Below are 23,286 nucleotides of genomic sequence, written 5' to 3' on the forward strand. Positions count from 1 at the left end.
CACACAATGTTGGGATTATAATGTGAGGATGCACTGTAGGGGCATCATAATGTATGATGGGGGAATGTGGGGACATCATACTGTCCGGGGGCACTGTGGGGCATCGTAAAGTGTGAGAAGTACTGAGGGGACATCATAATGTATGTGGGGACACTTGGAGGAAGCACAATGTAAGGGGCATCATACTTTCTGGGAGAATATATTGTGGGGGAATCATCCTGTATGGGGACATTATACTTTGTTGAAGTACTGAGGGGGGCATTATACTGTGAAGGGGCACTGAGGGGGCATTAACTGTGTTGGAGGCACTGAGTATGCAATATATTGTGTTCGGAGGCATCAAACTGTATACGGGTCATGAAAGTGGTATTGTAATGAGTGGGAACTCTGAGGGGTTTCACTAGGGGCTCTATTTCTGTACGGGCGTATGAAAGGACTGGGCGAGGTTAGCGTGTGGCCTAGTTAAAAATTTTTGGGGGCACTGTGGTTAGTACTGTTATAGGGGCAATATAAAGGTCATTTCAGAGGAGCTGTTGCTATGAAGGTACTGAGGGTGTTCGTGATGGGGCATGGTTGTGAGGGCACTACATGACGCTGCAGTTTGTATTATGGGGTACTTTAGCACCTGTGATGAGGGCACTGTGTAATATAAGGGGAGGGCTGTGGTTCAAGTATTTGAAGGATGGGCTTAGGTGCCCTCTCCCCATTCCCCTATAGCCATATACTGCCATACAGCCTCCATACGTTGTCCTCACACACACATTTAGAGTGTTTTCGGGCTGCAATCAGCTGGTTTTTTAATGGTCACGTTCATCTTCACATCAACAACATAATAAACAGAGAGAAGAACAAATTAGGCGCCGTGAGCTCATCACAAGACCCGTGAAAGATGGGCGTGATGGTGGGTGTAAAGAACTGCCCCTATTGGTAAAATCTCTAATATCATGATCAGATGAAATACTTTGTGCTGCTGGGGACCCTACAACTTGTCTAATATCATGTCACATGCAAGCCATATATCATTACACGCGAGCAGAAATAACTGCCACCCATATAATTAACATGTATACTTAAATACTCTGCATTGCTGTAATATGTACTGTATATATACCATATATATAAATATACACACACCATGTTTGTGTATTTTGCGGCAGGTGTCCTTTAAATATTTGCCATCGTATTAACAGAGTCACGTTGTTTTTCATATTCTATAAGTGTCACAAGATTCTCAGCTGATAGAAAAGGAGAAAAATATCCCAACCCACAGAGTGATATTATTCATAGAAGAGAGAAGGAATTTCACTATAAATAGTAGAAAATCCATCAGTATCACACTAGATAAAAAATAATACCGCTCTTATGTACAAGAATATAACTACTATAATACTGTCCCCTATGTGCAAAAATATAACTACTATAATACTGTCCCCTATGTACAAGAATATAACTACTATAATACTGCACCTATGTACAAGAATATAACTACTATAATACTGCCCCTATGTACAAGAATATAACTACTATAATACTGCCCCCTATGTGCAAGAATATAACTACTATAATACTGCTCCTATGTACAAGAATATAACTACTATAATACTGCCCCCTATATACAAGAATATAACTACTATAATACTGCCCCTATGTGCAAGAATATAACTACTATAATACTGCCCCTTATGTACAAGAATATAACTACTATAATACTGCCCCCTATGTACAAGAATATAACTACTATAATACTGCCCCCTATGTACAAGAATATAACTACTATAATACTGCTCCTATGTACAAGAATATAACTACTATAATACTGCCCCCTATGTACAAGAATATAACTACTATAATACTGCTCCTATGTACAAGAATATAACTACTATAATACTGCCCCCTATGTACAAGAATATAGCTACTATAATACTGCCCCCTATATACAAGAATATAACTACTATAATACTGCTCCTATGTGCAAGAATATAACTACTATAATACTGCCCCTTATGTACAAGAATATAACTACTATAATACTGCCCCTATGTACAAGAATATAACTACTATAATACCGCTCTTATGTACAAGAATATAACTACTATAATACTGTCCCCTATGTACAAGAATATAACTACTATAATACTGTCCCCTATGTACAAGAATATAACTACTATAATACCGCTCTTATGTACAAGAATATAACTACTATAATACTGTCCCCTATGTACAAGAATATAACTACTATAATACTGTCCCCTATGTACAAGAATATAACTACTATAATACTGCTCCTATATACAAGAATATAACTACTATAATACTGCTCCTATATACAAGAATATAACTACTATAATACTACCCCCTATGTACAAGAATATAACTACTATAATACTACCCCCTATGTACAAGAATATAACTACTATAATACTGCCCCCTATGTACAAGAATATAACTACTATAATACTGTCCCCTATGTACAAGAATATAACTACTATAATACCGCTCTTATGTACAAGAATATAACTACTATAATACTGTCCCCTATGTACAAGAATATAACTACTATAATACTGTCCCCTATGTACAAGAATATAACTACTATAATACTGCTCCTATATACAAGAATATAACTACTATAATACTGCTCCTATATACAAGAATATGACTACTATAATACTACCCCCTATGTACAAGAATATAACTACTATAATACTGCCCTCTATGTACAAGAATATAACTACTATAATACTGCTCCTATGTACAATAATATAACTACTATAATACTGCCCCCTATGTACAAGAATATAACTACTATAATACTGCCCCTATGTACAAGAATATAACTACTATAATACTGTCCCCTATGTACAAGAATATAACTACTATAATACTGCTCCTATATACAAGAATATAACTACTATAATACTGCTCCTATATACAAGAATATAACTACTATAATACTACCCCCTATGTACAAGAATATAACTACTATAATACTGCCCTCTATGTACAAGAATATAACTACTGTAATACTGCCCCTATGTACAAGAATATAACTACTATAATACTGCCCCTATGTAAAAGAATATAACTACTATAATACTGCCCCCTATGTACAAGAATATAACTACTATAATACTGCTCCTATATACAAGAATATAACTACTATAATGCTGCTCCTATATACAAGAATATAACTACTATAATACTGCCCCCTATGTACAAGAATATAACTACTATAATACTGCCCCCTATATACAAAAATAGAACTACTATAATACTGCTCCTATGTACAAGAATATAACTACTATAATACTGCCCCCTATGTACAAGAATATAACTACTATAATACTGTCCCCTATGTACAAGAATATAACTACTATAATACTGTCCCCTAAGTACAAGAATATAACTACTATAATACTGCTCCTATATACAAGAATATAACTACTATAATACTGCTCCTATATACAAGAATATAACTACTATAATACTGCCCCCTATGTACAAGAATATAACTACTATAATATTGCCCTCTATGTACAAGAATATAACTACTATAATACTGCTCCTATGTACAACAATATAACTACTATAATACTGCCCCCTATGTACAAGAATATAACTACTATAATACTGCCCCTATGTACAAGAATATAACTACTATAATACTGTCCCCTATGTACAAGAATATAACTACTATAATACTGCTCCTATATACAAGAATATAACTACTATAATACTGCTCCTATATACAAGAATATAACTACTATAATACTACCCCCTATGTACAAGAATATAACTACTATAATACTGCCCTCTATGTACAAGAATATAACTACTATAATACTGCTCCTATGTACAATAATATAACTACTATAATACTGCCCCCTATGTACAAGAATATAACTACTATAATACTGCCCCTATGTACAAGAATATAACTACTATAATACTGCCCCCTATGTACAAGAATATAACTACTATAATACTGCTCCTATATACAAGAATATAACTACTATAATGCTGCTCCTATATACAAGAATATAACTACTATAATACTGCCCCCTATGTACAAGAATATAACTACTATAATACTGCCCCCTATATACAAAAATAGAACTACTATAATACTGCTCCTATGTACAAGAATATAACTACTATAATACTGCCCCCTATGTACAAGAATATAACTACTATAATACTGTCCCCTATGTACAAGAATATAACTACTATAATACTGTCCCCTAAGTACAAGAATATAACTACTATAATACTGCTCCTATATACAAGAATATAACTACTATAATACTGCTCCTATATACAAGAATATAACTACTATAATACTGCCCCCTATGTACAAGAATATAACTACTATAATATTGCCCTCTATGTACAAGAATATAACTACTATAATACTGCTCCTATGTACAATAATATGACTACTATAATACTGCCCCCTATGTACAAGAATATAACTACTATAATACTGCCCCCTATGTACAAGAATATAACTACTATAATACTGCTCCTATATACAAGAATATAACTACTATAATACTGCTCCTATATACAAGAATATAACTATTATAATACTGCTCCTATATACAAGAATATAACTACTATAATACTACCCCCTATGTACAAGAATATAACTACTATAATACTACCCCCTATGTACAAGAATATAACTACTATAATACTACCCCCTATGTACAAGAATATAACTACTATAATACTGCCCCCTATGTACAAGAATATAACTACTATAATACTGTCCCCTATGTACAAGAATATAACTACTATAATACCGCTCTTATGTACAAGAATATAACTACTATAATACTGTCCCCTATGTACAAGAATATAACTACTATAATACTGTCCCCTATGTACAAGAATATAACTACTATAATACTGCTCCTATATACAAGAATATAACTACTATAATACTGCTCCTATATACAAGAATATGACTACTATAATACTACCCCCTATGTACAAGAATATAACTACTATAATACTGCCCTCTATGTACAAGAATATAACTACTATAATACTGCTCCTATGTACAATAATATAACTACTATAATACTGCCCCCTATGTACAAGAATATAACTACTATAATACTGCCCCTATGTACAAGAATATAACTACTATAATACTGTCCCCTATGTACAAGAATATAACTACTATAATACTGCTCCTATATACAAGAATATAACTACTATAATACTGCTCCTATATACAAGAATATAACTACTATAATACTGCCCCCTATGTACAAGAATATAACTACTATAATACTGCCCTCTATGTACAAGAATATAACTACTATAATACTGCTCCTATGTACAATAATATAACTACTATAATACTGCCCCCTATGTACAAGAATATAACTACTATAATACTGCCCCTATGTACAAGAATATAACTACTATAATACTGCCCCCTATGTACAAGAATATAACTACTATAATACTGCTCCTATATACAAGAATATAACTACTATAATGCTGCTCCTATATACAAGAATATAACTACTATAATACTGCCCCCTATGTACAAGAATATAACTACTATAATACTGCCCCCTATATACAAAAATAGAACTACTATAATACTGCTCCTATGTACAAGAATATAACTACTATAATACTGCCCCCTATGTACAAGAATATAACTACTATAATACTGTCCCCTATGTACAAGAATATAACTTCTATAATACTGTCCCCTAAGTACAAGAATATAACTACTATAATAGTGCTCCTATATACAAGAATATAACTACTATAATACTGCTCCTATATACAAGAATATAACTACTATAATACTGCCCCCTATGTACAAGAATATAACTACTATAATATTGCCCTCTATGTACAAGAATATAACTACTATAATACTGCTCCTATGTACAATAATATAACTACTATAATACTGCTCCTATATACAAGAATATAACTACTATAATACTGCTCCTATGTACAATAATATAACTACTATAATACTGCCCCCTATGTACAAGAATATAACTACTATAATACTGCCCCTATGTACAAGAATATAACTAATATAATACTGCCCCCTATGTACAAGAATATAACTACTATAATACTGCTCCTATATACAAGAATATAACTACTATAATGCTGCTCCTATATACAAGAATATAACTACTATAATACTGCCCCCTATGTACAAGAATATAACTACTATAATACTGCCCCCTATATACAAAAATAGAACTACTATAATACTGCTCCTATGTACAAGAATATAACTACTATAATACTGCCCCCTATGTACAAGAATATAACTACTATAATACTGTCCCCTATGTACAAGAATATAACTACTATAATACTGTCCCCTAAGTACAAGAATATAACTACTATAATACTGCTCCTATATACAAGAATATAACTACTATAATACTGCTCCTATATACAAGAATATAACTACTATAATACTGCCCCCTATGTATAAGAATATAACTACTATAATACTGCCCCCTATGTACAAGAATATAACTACTATAATACTGCCCCTATGTACAAGAATATAACTACTATAATACTGCTCCTATGTACAAGAATATAACTACTATAATACTGCTCCTATGTACAAGAATATAACTACTATAATACTGTCCCCTATGTACAAGAATATAACTACTATAATACTACCCCTATGTTCAAGAATATAACTACTATAATACTGCTCCTATGTACAAGAATATAACTACTATAATACTGTCCCCTATGTACAAGAATATAACTACTATAATACTGCTCCTATATACAAGAATATAACTACTATAATACTGCTCCTATATACAAGAATATAACTACTATAATATTACCCCCTACGTACAAGAATATAACTACTATAATACTGCCCTCTATGTACAAGAATATAACTACTATAATACTGCTCCTATGTACAATAATATAACTACTATAATACTGCCCCCTATGTACCAGAATATAACTACTATAATACTGCCCCTATGTACAAGAATATAACTACTATAATATTGCCCCCTATGTACAAGAATATAACTACTATAATACTGCTCCTATATACAAGAATATAACTACTATAATGCTGCTCCTATATACAAGAATATAACTACTATAATACTGCGCCCTATGTACAAGAATATAACTACTATAATACTGCCCCCTATATACAAAAATAGAACTACTATAATACTGCTCCTATGTACAAGAATATAACTACTATAATACTGTCCCCTATGTACAAGAATATAACTACTATGATACTGATCCTATATACAAGAATATAACTACTATAATACTGCTCCTATATACAAGAATATAACTACTATAATACTGCCCCCTATGTACAAGAATATAACTACTATAATACTGTCCCTTAAGTACAAGAATATAACTACTATGATACTGATCCTATATACAAGAATATAACTACTATAATACTGCTCCTATATACAAGAATATAACTACTATAATACTGCCCCCTATGTACAAGAATATAACTACTATAATATTGCCCTCTATGTACAAGAATATAACTACTATAATACTGCTCCTATGTACAATAATATAACTACTATAATACTGCCCCCTATGTACAAGAATATAACTACTATAATACTGCCCCTATGTACAAGAATATAACTACTATAATACTGTCCCCTATGTACAAGAATATAACTACTATAATACTGTCCCCTATGTACAAGAATATAACTACTATAATACTGCTCCTATATACAAGAATATAACTACTATAATACTGCTCCTATATACAAGAACATAACTACTATAATACTACCCCCTATGTACAAGAATATAACTACTATAATACTGCCCTCTATGTACAAGAATATAACTACTATAATACTGCTCCTATGTACAATAATATAACTACTATAATACTTCCCCCTATGTACAAGAATATAACTACTATAATACTGCCCCTATGTACAAGAATATAACTACTATAATACTGCCCCCTATGTACAAGAATATAACTACTATAATACTGCTCCTATATACAAGAATATAACTACTATAATGCTGCTCCTATATACAAGAATATAACTACTATAATACTGCCCCCTATGTACAAGAATATAACTACTATAATACTGCCCCCTATATACAAAAATAGAACTACTATAATACTGCTCCTATGTACAAGAATATAACTACTATAATACTGCCCCCTATGTACAAGAATATAACTATTATAATACTGTCCCCTATGTACAAGAATATAACTACTATAATACTGTCCCCTAAGTACAAGAATATAACTACTATAATACTGCTCCTATATACAAGAATATAACTACTATAATACTGCTCCTATATACAAGAATATAACTACTATAATACTGCCCCCTATGTACAAGAATATAACTACTATAATATTGCCCTCTATGTACAAGAATATAACTACTATAATACTGCTCCTATGTACAATAATATAACTACTATAATACTGCCCCCTATGTACAAGAATATAACTACTATAATACTGCCCCCTATGTACAAGAATATAACTACTATAATACTGCTCCTATATACAAGAATATAACTACTATAATACTGCTCCTATATACAAGAATATAACTACTATAATGCTGCTCCTATATACAAGAATATAACTACTATAATACTGCCCCCTATGTACAAGAATATAACTACTATAATACTGCCCCCTATATACAAAAATAGAACTACTATAATACTGCTCCTATGTACAAGAATATAACTACTATAATACTGCCCCCTATGTACAAGAATATAACTACTATAATACTGTCCCCTATGTACAAGAATATAACTACTATAATACTGTCCCCTAAGTACAAGAATATAACTACTATAATACTGCTCCTATATACAAGAATATAACTACTATAATACTGCTCCTATATACAAGAATATAACTACTATAATACTGCCCCCTATGTATAAGAATATAACTACTATAATACTGCCCCCTATGTACAAGAATATAACTACTATAATACTGCCCCTATGTACAAGAATATAACTACTATAATACTGCTCCTATGTACAAGAATATAACTACTATAATACTGCTCCTATGTACAAGAATATAACTACTATAATACTGTCCCCTATGTACAAGAATATAACTACTATAATACTACCCCTATGTTCAAGAATATAACTACTATAATACTGCTCCTATGTACAAGAATATAACTACTATAATACTGTCCCCTATGTACAAGAATATAACTACTATAATACTGCTCCTATATACAAGAATATAACTACTATAATACTGCTCCTATATACAAGAATATAACTACTATAATATTACCCCCTACGTACAAGAATATAACTACTATAATACTGCCCTCTATGTACAAGAATATAACTACTATAATACTGCTCCTATGTACAATAATATAACTACTATAATACTGCCCCCTATGTACAAGAATATAACTACTATAATACTGCCCCTATGTACAAGAATATAACTACTATAATATTGCCCCCTATGTACAAGAATATAACTACTATAATACTGCTCCTATATACAAGAATATAACTACTATAATGCTGCTCCTATATACAAGAATATAACTACTATAATACTGCGCCCTATGTACAAGAATATAACTACTATAATACTGCCCCCTATATACAAAAATAGAACTACTATAATACTGCTCCTATGTACAAGAATATAACTACTATAATACTGTCCCCTATGTACAAGAATATAACTACTATAATACTGTCCCTTAAGTACAAGAATATAACTACTATGATACTGATCCTATATACAAGAATATAACTACTATAATACTGCTCCTATATACAAGAATATAACTACTATAATACTGCCCCCTATGTACAAGAATATAACTACTATAATATTGCCCTCTATGTACAAGAATATAACTACTATAATACTGCTCCTATGTACAATAATATAACTACTATAATACTGCCCCCTATGTACAAGAATATAACTACTATAATACTGCCCCTATGTACAAGAATATAACTACTATAATACTGTCCCCTATGTACAAGAATATAACTACTATAATACTGTCCCCTATGTACAAGAATATAACTACTATAATACTGCTCCTATATACAAGAATATAACTACTATAATACTGCTCCTATATACAAGAACATAACTACTATAATACTACCCCCTATGTACAAGAATATAACTACTATAATACTGCCCTCTATGTACAAGAATATAACTACTATAATACTGCTCCTATGTACAATAATATAACTACTATAATACTTCCCCCTATGTACAAGAATATAACTACTATAATACTGCCCCTATGTACAAGAATATAACTACTATAATACTGCCCCCTATGTACAAGAATATAACTACTATAATACTGCTCCTATATACAAGAATATAACTACTATAATGCTGCTCCTATATACAAGAATATAACTACTATAATACTGCCCCCTATGTACAAGAATATAACTACTATAATACTGCCCCCTATATACAAAAATAGAACTACTATAATACTGCTCCTATGTACAAGAATATAACTACTATAATACTGCCCCCTATGTACAAGAATATAACTATTATAATACTGTCCCCTATGTACAAGAATATAACTACTATAATACTGTCCCCTAAGTACAAGAATATAACTACTATAATACTGCTCCTATATACAAGAATATAACTACTATAATACTGCTCCTATATACAAGAATATAACTACTATAATACTGCCCCCTATGTACAAGAATATAACTACTATAATATTGCCCTCTATGTACAAGAATATAACTACTATAATACTGCTCCTATGTACAATAATATAACTACTATAATACTGCCCCCTATGTACAAGAATATAACTACTATAATACTGCCCCCTATGTACAAGAATATAACTACTATAATACTGCTCCTATATACAAGAATATAACTACTATAATACTGCTCCTATATACAAGAATATAACTACTATAATACTGCTCCTATGTACAATAATATAACTACTATAATACTGCCCCCTATGTACAAGAATATAACTACTATAATACTGCCCCTATGTACAAGAATATAACTACTATAATACTGCCCCCTATGTACAAGAATATAACTACTATAATACTGCTCCTATATACAAGAATATAACTACTATAATGCTGCTCCTATATACAAGAATATAACTACTATAATACTGCCCCCTATGTACAAGAATATAACTACTATAATACTGCCCCCTATATACAAAAATAGAACTACTATAATACTGCTCCTATGTACAAGAATATAACTACTATAATACTGCCCCCTATGTACAAGAATATAACTACTATAATACTGTCCCCTATGTACAAGAATATAACTACTATAATACTGTCCCCTAAGTACAAGAATATAACTACTATAATACTGCTCCTATATACAAGAATGTAACTACTATAATACTGCTCCTATATACAAGAATATAACTACTATAATACTGCCCCCTATGTACAAGAATATAACTACTATAATATTGCCCTCTATGTACAAGAATATAACTACTATAATACTGCTCCTATGTACAATAATATAACTACTATAATACTGCCCCCTATGTACAAGAATATAACTACTATAATACTGCCCCCTATGTACAAGAATATAACTACTATAATACTGCTCCTATATACAAGAATATAACTACTATAATACTGCTCCTATATACAAGAATATAACTACTATAATACTGCCCCCTATGTACAAGAATATAACTACTATAATACTGCCCCCTATATACAAGAATGTAACTACTATAATACTGCTCCTATGTACAAGAATATAACTACTATAATACTGCCCCTTATGTACAAGAATATAACTACTATAATACTGTCCCCTATGTAAAGAATATAACTACTATAATACTGCCCCTATGTACAAGAATATAACTACTATAATACTGCTCCTATATACAAGAATATAACTACTATAATACTGCTCCTATATACAAGAATATAACTACTATAATACTGCCCCCTATGTATAAGAATATAACTACTATAATACTGCCCCCTATGTACAAGAATATAACTACTATAATACTGCCCCTATGTACAAGAATATAACTACTATAATACTGCTCCTATGTACAAGAATATAACTACTATAATACTGCTCCTATGTACAAGAATATAACTACTATAATACTGTCCCCTATGTACAAGAATATAACTACTATAATACTACCCCTATGTTCAAGAATATAACTACTATAATACTGCTCCTATGTACAAGAATATAACTACTATAATACTGCTCCCTATGTACAAGAATATAGCTACTATAATACTGCCCCTATGTACAAGAATATAACTACTATAATACTGCCCCTGTGTACAAGAATATAACTACTATAATACTGCCCCTGTGTACAAGAATATAACTGCTATAATACTGCTCCCTATGTACAAGAATATAGCTACTATAATACTGCTCCTATGTACAAGAATATAACTACTATAATACTGCCCCCTATGTACAAGAATATAACTACTATAATACTGCCCCTGTGTACAAGAATATAACTGCTATAATACTGCTCCTATGTACAAGAATATAGCTACTATAATACTGCTCCTATGTACAAGAATATAACTACTATAATACTGCTCCTATGTACAAGAATATAACTACTATAATACTGCCCCTATGTGCAAGAATATAACTACTATAATACTGCTGCTATGTACAAGAATATAACTACTATAATACTGCCCCTTATGTACAAGAATATAACTACTATAATACTGCTCCTATGTACAAGAATATAACTACTATAATACTGCTCCTATGTACAAGAATATAACTACTATAATACTGCTCCTTTGTACAAGAATATAACTACTATAATACTGCTCCTATGTACAAGAATATAGCTCCTATAATACTGCCCCTATGTACAAGAATATAACTACTATAATACTGCCCCCTATGTACAAGAATATAACTACTATAATATTGCCCTCTATGTACAAGAAAATAACTACTATAATACTGCTCCTATGTACAATAATATAACTACTATAATACTGCCCCCTATGTACAAGAATATAACTACTATAATACTGCCCCTATGTACAAGAATATAACTACTATAATACTGTCCCCTATGTACAAGAATATAACTACTATAATACTGCTCCTATATACAAGAATATAACTACTATAATACTGCTCCTATATACAAGAATATAACTACTATAATACTACCCCCTATGTACAAGAATATAACTACTATAATACTGCCCCCTATGTACAAGAATATAACTACTATAATACTGCTCCTATATACAAGAATATAACTACTATAATGCTGCTCCTATATACAAGAATATAACTACTATAATACTGCTCCTATATACAAGAATATAACTACTATAATACTGCTCCTATATACAAGAATATAACTACTATAATACTACCCCCTATGTACAAGAATATAACTACTATAATACTGCCCTCTATGTACAAGAATATAACTACTATAATACTGCTCCTATGTACAATAATATAACTACTATAATACTGCCCCCTATGTACAAGAATATAACTACTATAATACTGTCCCCTATGTACAAGAATATAACTACTATAATACTGTCCCCTAAGTACAAGAATATAACTACTATAATACTGCTCCTATATACAAGAATATAACTACTATAATACTGCTCCTATATACAAGAATATAACTACTATAATACTGCTCCTATGTACAATAATATAACTACTATATTACTGCCCCCTATGTACAAGAATATAACTACTATAATACTGCCCCTATGTACAAGAATATAACTACTATAATACTGCCCCCTATGTACAAGAATATAACTACTATAATACTGCTCCTATATACAAGAATATAACTACTATAATACTGCCCCCTATGTACAAGAATATAACTACTATAATACTGCCCCCTATATACAAAAATAGAACTACTATAATACTGCTCCTATGTACAAGAATATAACTACTATAATACTGCCCCCTATGTACAAGAATATAACTACTATAATACTGTCCCCTATGTACAAGAATATAACTACTATAATACTGTCCCCTATGTACAAGAATATAACTACTATAATACTGTCCCCTAAGTACAAGAATATAACTACTATAATACTGCTCCTATATACAAGAATATAACTACTATAATACTGCTCCTATATACAAGAATATAACTACTATAATACTTCCCCCTATGTACAAGAATATAACTACTATAATATTGCCCTCTATGTACAAGAATATAACTACTATAATACTGCTCCTATGTACAATAATATAACTACTATAATACTGCCCCCTAGGTACAAGAATATAACTACTATAATACTGCCCCCTATGTACAAGAATATAACTACTATAATACTGCTCCTATATACAAGAATATAACTACTATAATACTGCTCCTATATACAAGAATATAACTACTATAATACTGCCCCCTATGTACAAGAATATAACTACTATAATACTGCCCCCTATATACAAGAATATAACTACTATAATACTGCTCCTATGTACAAGAATATAACTACTATAATACTGCCCCCTATGTACAAGAATATAACTACTATAATACTGTCCCCTATGTACAAGAATATAACTACTATAATACTGCCCCTATGTACAAGAATATAACTACTATAATACTGCTCCTATATGCAAGAATATAACTACTATAATACTGCTCCTATATACAAGAATATAACTACTATAATACTTCCCCCTATGTACAAGAATATAACTACTATAATACTGCCCCTATGTACAAGAATATAACTACTATAATACTGCCCCCTATGTACAAGAATATAACTACTATAATACTGCTCCTATATACAAGAATATAACTACTATAATGCTGCTCCTATATACAAGAATATAACTACTATAATACTGCCCCCTATGTACAAGAATATAACTACTATAATACTGCCCCCTATATACAAAAATAGAACTACTATAATACTGCTCCTATGTACAAGAATATAACTACTATAATACTGCCCCCTATGTACAAGAATATAACTATTATAATACTGTCCCCTATGTACAAGAATATAACTACTATAATACTGTCCCCTAAGTACAAGAATATAACTACTATAATACTGCTCCTATACACAAGAATATAACTACTATAATACTGCTCCTATGTACAATAATATAACTACTATAATACTGCTCCTATATACAAGAATATAACTACTATAATACTGCCCCCTATGTACAAGAATATAACTACTATAATACTGCCCCCTATGTACAAGAATATAACTACTATAATACTGCTCCTATATACAAGAATATAACTACTATAATACTGCTCCTATATACAAGAATATAACTACTATAATACTGCTCCTATGTACAATAATATAACTACTATAATACTGCCCCCTATGTACAAGAATATAACTACTATAATACTGCCCCTATGTACAAGAATATAACTACTATAATACTGCCCCCTATGTACAAGAATATAACTACTATAATACTGCTCCTATATACAAGAATATAACTACTATAATGCTGCTCCTATATACAAGAATATAACTACTATAATACTGCCCCCTATGTACAAGAATATAACTACTATAATACTGCCCCCTATATACAAAAATAGAACTACTATAATACTGCTCCTATGTACAAGAATATAACTACTATAATACTGCCCCCTATGTACAAGAATATAACTACTATAATACTGTCCCCTATGTACAAGAATATAACTACTATAATACTGTCCCCTAAGTACAAGAATATAACTACTATAATACTGCTCCTATATACAAGAATATAACTACTATAATACTGCTCCTATATACAAGAATATAACTACTATAATACTGCCCCCTATGTACAAGAATATAACTACTATAATATTGCCCTCTATGTACAAGAATATAACTACTATAATACTGCTCCTATGTACAATAATATAACTACTATAATACTGCCCCCTATGTACAAGAATATAACTACTATAATACTGCCCCCTATGTACAAGAATATAACTACTATAATACTGCTCCTATATACAAGAATATAACTACTATAATACTGCTCCTATATACAAGAATATAACTACTATAATACTGCCCCCTATGTACAAGAATATAACTACTATAATACTGCCCCCTATATACAAGAATATAACTACTATAATACTGCTCCTATGTACAAGAATATAACTACTATAATACTGCCCCCTATGTACAAGAATATAACTACTATAATACTGTCCCCTATATAAAGAATATAACTACTATAATACTGCCCCTATGTACAAGAATATAACTACTATAATACTGCTCCTATATACAAGAATATAACTACTATAATACTGCTCCTATATACAAGAATATAACTACTATAATACTGCCCCCTATGTATAAGAATATAACTACTATAATACTGCCCCCTATGTACAAGAATATAACTACTATAATACTGCCCCTATGTACAAGAATATAACTACTATAATACTGCTCCTATGTACAAGAATATAACTACTATAATACTGCTCCTATGTACAAGAATATAACTACTATAATACTGTCCCCTATGTACAAGAATATAACTACTATAATACTACCCCTATGTTCAAGAATATAACTACTATAATACTGCTCCTATGTACAAGAATATAACTACTATAATACTGCTCCCTATGTACAAGAATATAGCTACTATAATACTGCCCCTATGTACAAGAATATAACTACTATAATACTGCCCCTGTGTACAAGAATATAACTACTATAATACTGCCCCTGTGTACAAGAATATAACTGCTATAATACTGCTCCCTATGTACAAGAATATAGCTACTATAATACTGCTCCTATGTACAAGAATATAACTACTATAATACTGCCCCCTATGTACAAGAATATAACTACTATAATACTGCCCCTGTGTACAAGAATATAACTGCTATAATACTGCTCCTATGTACAAGAATATAGCTACTATAATACTGCTCCTATGTACAAGAATATAACTACTATAATACTGCTCCTATGTACAAGAATATAACTACTATAATACTGCCCCTATGTGCAAGAATATAACTACTATAATACTGCTCCTATGTACAAGAATATAACTACTATAATACTGTCCCTTATGTACAAGAATATAACTACTATAATACTGCTCCTATGTACAAGAATATAACTACTATAATACTGCTCCTATGTACAAGAATATAACTACTATAATACTGCTCCTTTGTACAAGAATATAACTACTATAATACTCCTCCTATGTACAAGAATATAGCTCCTATAATACTGCCCCTATGTACAAGAATATAACTACTATAATACTGCCCCTATGTACAAGAATATAACTACTATAATATTGCCCTCTATGTACAAGAATATAACTACTATAATACTGCTCCTATGTACAATAATATAACTACTATAATACTGCCCCCTATGTACAAGAATATAACTACTATAATACTGCCCCTATGTACAAGAATATAACTACTATAATACTGTCCCCTATGTACAAGAATATAACTACTATAATACTGCTCCTATATACAAGAATATAACTACTATAATACTGCTCCTATATACAAGAATATAACTACTATAATACTACCCCCTATGTACAAGAATATAACTACTATAATACTGCCCCCTATGTACAAGAATATAACTACTATAATACTGCTCCTATATACAAGAATATAACTACTATAATGCTGCTCCTATATACAAGAATATAACTACTATAATACTGCTCCTATATACAAGAATATAACTACTATAATACTGCTCCTATATACAAGAATATAACTACTATAATACTACCCCCTATGTACAAGAATATAACTACTATAATACTGCCCTCTATGTACAAGAATATAACTACTATAATACTGCTCCTATGTACAATAATATAACTGCTATAATACTGCCCCCTATGTACAAGAATATAACTACTATAATACTGTCCCCTATGTACAAGAATATAACTACTATAATACTGTCCCCTAAGTACAAGAATATAACTACTATAATACTGCTCCTATATACAAGAATATAACTACTATAATACTGCTCCTATATACAAGAATATAACTACTATAATACTGCTCCTATGTACAATAATATAACTACTATATTACTGCCCCCTATGTACAAGAATATAACTACTATAATACTGCCCCTATGTACAAGAATATAACTACTATAATACTGCCCCCTATGTACAAGAATATAACTACTATAACACTGCTCCTATATACAAGAATATAACTACTATAATGCTGCTCCTATATACAAGAATATAACTACTATAATACTGCCCCCTATGTACAAGAATATAACTACTATAATACTGCCCCCTATATACAAAAATAGAACTACTATAATACTGCTCCTATGTACAAGAATATAACTACTATAATACTGCCCCCTATGTACAAGAATATAACTACTATAATACTGTCCCCTATGTACAAGAATATAACTACTATAATACTGTCCCCTATGTACAAGAATATAACTACTATAATACTGTCCCCTAAGTACAAGAATATAACTACTATAATACTGCTCCTATATACAAGAATATAACTACTATAATACTGCTCCTATATACAAGAATATAACTACTATAATACTTCCCCCTATGTACAAGAATATAACTACTATAATATTGCCCTCTATGTACAAGAATATAACTACTATAATACTGCTCCTATGTACAATAATATAACTACTATAATACTGCCCCCTAGGTACAAGAATATAACTACTATAATACTGCCCCCTATGTACAAGAATATAACTACTATAATACTGCTCCTATATACAAGAATATAACTACTATAATACTGCTCCTATATACAAGAATATAACTACTATAATACTGCCCCCTATGTACAAGAATATAACTACTATAATACTGCCCCCTATATACAAGAATATAACTACTATAATACTGCTCCTATGTACAAGAATATAACTACTATAATACTGCCCCCTATGTACAAGAATATAACTACTATAATACTGTCCCCTATGTACAAGAATATAACTACTATAATACTGCCCCTATGTACAAGAATATAACTACTATAATACTGCTCCTATATACAAGAATATAACTACTATAATACTGCTCCTATATACAAGAATATAACTACTATAATACTGCCCCCTATGTATAAGAATATAACTACTATAATACTGCCCCCTATGTACAAGAATATAACTACTATAATACTGCCCCTATGTACAAGAATATAACTACTATAATACTGCTCCTATGTACAAGAATATAACTACTATAATACTGCTCCTATGTACAAGAATATAACTACTATAATACTGTCCCCTATGTACAAGAATATAACTACTATAATACTACCCCTATGTTCAAGAATATAACTGCTATAATACTGCTCCTATGTACAAGAATATAACTACTATAATACTGCTCCCTATGTACAAGAATATAGCTACTATAATACTGCCCCTATGTACAAGAATATAACTACTATAATACTGCCCCTGTGTACAAGAATATAACTACTATAATACTGCCCCTGTGTACAAGAATATAACTGCTATAATACTGCTCCCTATGTACAAGAATATAGCTACTATAATGCTGCTCCTATGTACAAGAATATAACTACTATAATACTGCCCCCTATGTACAAGAATATAACTACTATAATACTGCCCCTGTGTACAAGAATATAACTGCTATAATACTGCTCCTATGTACAAGAATATAGCTACTATAATACTGCTCCTATGTACAAGAATATAACTACTATAATACTGCTCCTATGTACAAGAATATAACTACTATAATACTGCCCCTATGTGCAAGAATATAACTACTATAATACTGCTCCTATGTACAAGAATATAACTACTATAATACTGCCCCTTATGTACAAGAATATAACTACTATAATACTGCTCCTATGTACAAGAATATAACTACTATAATACTGCTCCTATGTACAAGAATATAACTACTATAATACTGCCCCTATGTGCAAGAATATAACTACTATAATACTGCTCCTATGTACAAGAATATAACTACTATAATACTGCCCCTTATGTACAAGAATATAACTACTATAATACTGCTCCTATGTACAAGAATATAACTACTATAATACTGCTCCTATGTACAAGAATATAACTACTATAATACTGCTCCTTTGTACAAGAATATAACTACTATAATACTGCTCCTATGTACAAGAATATAGCTCCTATAATACTGCCCCTATGTACAAGAATATAACTACTATAATACTGCCCACTATGTACAAGAATATAGCTACTATAATATTGCCCCCTATGTACAAGAATATAACTACTATAATACTGCCCCCTATGTACAAGAATATAACTACTATAATACTGCTCCTATGTACAAGAATATAACTACTATAATACTGCCCCTATGTACAAGAATATAACTGCTATAATACTGCTCCTATGTACAAGAATATAACTGCTATAATACTGCCCCTATATACAGGAATATAACTACTATAATACTGCTCCTATGTACAAGAATATAACTACTATAATACTGCCCCTATGTACAAGAACATAACTACTATAATACTGCCCCCTATGTACAAGAATATAACTACTATAATACTTCTCCTATGTACAACAATATAACTACTATAATACTGCCCCTATGTACAAGAATATAACTACTATAATACTGCTCCTATGTACAAGGATATAACTACTATAATACTGCCCCTATATATGACTGTGCTGCCTCTCAGGTGATGTCCTGTGTGTTTCCAGGTCAGCGTTGTGGCCGTCTTGGGTCTGATCCTGCTCTGTCTTCCCTATCAGACTGATGAGAGAACATCTGGACAATTTGCCTTGAAGGTGCGTTCTGTTACTACGGTCACCTGTGCGGTATATAATGGCGCAGTCGGTGTTATATGCCCGTGTGGAGCGATGTGGATCAGTGACTTTTCTCGCCTGTCCTCACTTGCTCTGTTTATTGATCAGTCATATGATCTAAAGTTAACAAGGAATTTGCTCTGGAGAAAATCTCCATTGTGTGCGCTCCTGGGGTGTTTTCTTGCCCCGGGGTCAGACATGTGAGTTTTCTTTTGATCATGTTTTTTTTTAACTGCCTGTAAAGAATAAGATTCTCGGTTACACCTGTGGGAAATAACGACTTTCAAGGTTGTAATATTTTAAAATATTAAATAAAGCAACTTTGAAAATTGTTTTATTTAAAAAAAAAAAAACCAACACATCGGACTACAAGGGTTTTGTTTGTAGTCTGTTACCATGGAGACACATAGCACTACATAGGAGCAGCATACACCAAACGGTAGAATTTTTTATTTTTTACATTATTGCAGGTCTTTAAGTCTAGTTTGGCAGAACCCCAATAGTGGCCCCATTTATTTTTAATCTATAGGGCCCCTCTCCAACTTTTTGAGATTTTTTTTGCCTCTTTTTCAGCTGCTGTACTTCCTGCTCAGTGCCCTTAGCTTGATCATCTGCGTCCTGGCCGTGGCTTTTGCGGCTTACCATTACACCCAGATCATCAAATACACCTGCAAGATGGCGGACGACTCGTGTCAGTGCACCCTGGACCCGTCGGACCCGCTGAGCCGCACCTTCCTCTACCAGAATGTGGTCGACTGCGACACCGTCACCACCACCATCAAACTTTTTGTGCTCCTGCAGATGTCTCTGAACCTTCTGCTCGCCCTGGTCTGCCTGGCGGCCTGTTTCATCATGTGGAAGCACCGCTACCAGGTCTTCTACGCCGGCATGTGGCTCCAAGGGTCATCGGCCCACGAGACCCCCCAACAGAGGGTCTAATGAGGAGAAATCAGCTGATGTACAGGTGGAACTTCCCAATACACCAAGCGGACCCCCACATGCCCAGAGGTCTCACTTTCCTCCTCTCTAACCCCTGGATTTCCAGTCAGACCCCTAAATGCCTTACTGGTCTGTCCGGCATACTGATACCATGGATTTCCTTAAAAAAAAAAAAAAAAAAAGTTGATTTTTGGGCATTTACCGCAAAATTTACAAAACAAAAATTGTGAAAAATATTCACATTTTTCAAAAATTACTTTTTTCCCCCCAAATTGCTGAGACAACCAATATGTCCAAAGGTGTGACGGTAAGTAAGCTCGGTGCGAGGGGCTCAAGTGGCAAAAAATATTGGTTGTCTAACCCAGTAAAAGAAAAGGAGGGGTTTAAAGAAAAAGTATCCTCTTAGAACTCATTGAAAAAGTTCAGAAGACTCTGGTGACGTCACCTTCATGATTAACTAATACAAAGAGACCCCGTTTATCCGTGGAGGACCTGCCAATCACATTGATTTCACAGAGAACAGGGTGTAATACTTCACTTCTCCTGCGGGAGTGCTGCAGACAAAATGAACACTTGCTACCTAGTTCCTGCTCAGATCACATCTGATCGTCGTCGTGCTATAGCACCTCAAAGGATCTTCTAACTAGATTAACTTTGAAAAGTGGACAACCCCTTTAAAAAGATATTTTGTATTATATTAAAGCCATATTTAAAGGGCGAGTCTGGCGTATATTGAAGTATTTTGCTTCCTGTACACAAGAATGGTACAGCCCAATAACGTTCTGGTTATCCAACCCCGATCTTGGCTTACATCGCGTACTCCGATCACTACCAAAGCTGCATTCTTAAATCTGTTTTCCTGCTGACAGATTTATATATATATAGGATGTAAAGCGCCATGGAATAAATGGCGCTATAATAATAAATAATAATAATAAAGATATATAGGAAATCTAAATATAGAGTAAAACTGACACAGGAGTCAAAAGGATTATCTGTGCAGCCTTGGAGGTGACTAGATAGTGGCAAAAATGGACACAACTACAACCTATTACTGAGAGAGTCAACTATTGGGCCGCTGTGAAGTCATGTGACCACAAGGAAATGTAAAGCCTGATCATTGGACCGAATGGGGCTGGTACCAAAGAAGAAACATGATCAAGATTCCACAGTCAGCAATGTACAATGTAAGAAAAGGCAAAAAATGCAAAGAAAACCCTACATATTCTTGTACATAGGGGGCAGTATTATAGTAGTTATATTCTTGTACATAGGAGCAGTATTATAATAGCTATATTCTTGCACATAGAGGCAGTATTATAG

The 23,286-nt window shown here is 31.9% G+C and overlaps 1 protein-coding gene across 2 annotated transcripts in view; it reads left to right on the top strand.

Annotated features, from left to right (window-relative positions):
- The window catches only part of SSPN (sarcospan), a 40,023-nt gene extending 17,340 nt beyond the window's left edge, over positions 1-22,683 (top strand). For both annotated transcript variants that reach the window (XM_073650267.1, XM_073650266.1), the window contains exons 2-3: positions 20,920-21,006; positions 21,598-22,683. In XM_073650267.1, the coding sequence (XP_073506368.1) occupies positions 20,920-21,006; positions 21,598-21,963 (453 nt within the window). In that variant the 3' untranslated portion in view covers positions 21,964-22,683. The remainder of the gene's footprint in view (positions 1-20,919; positions 21,007-21,597) is intronic.
- Positions 22,684-23,286: the final 603 nt, after the last annotated feature.

Source organism: Phyllobates terribilis, unplaced genomic scaffold (genome assembly GCF_046119375.1).
Source record: "Phyllobates terribilis strain yellow unplaced genomic scaffold, ASM4611937v1 Scaffold_10__3_contigs__length_209671492, whole genome shotgun sequence".
Classification (NCBI taxonomy): domain Eukaryota; kingdom Metazoa; phylum Chordata; class Amphibia; order Anura; family Dendrobatidae; genus Phyllobates; species Phyllobates terribilis.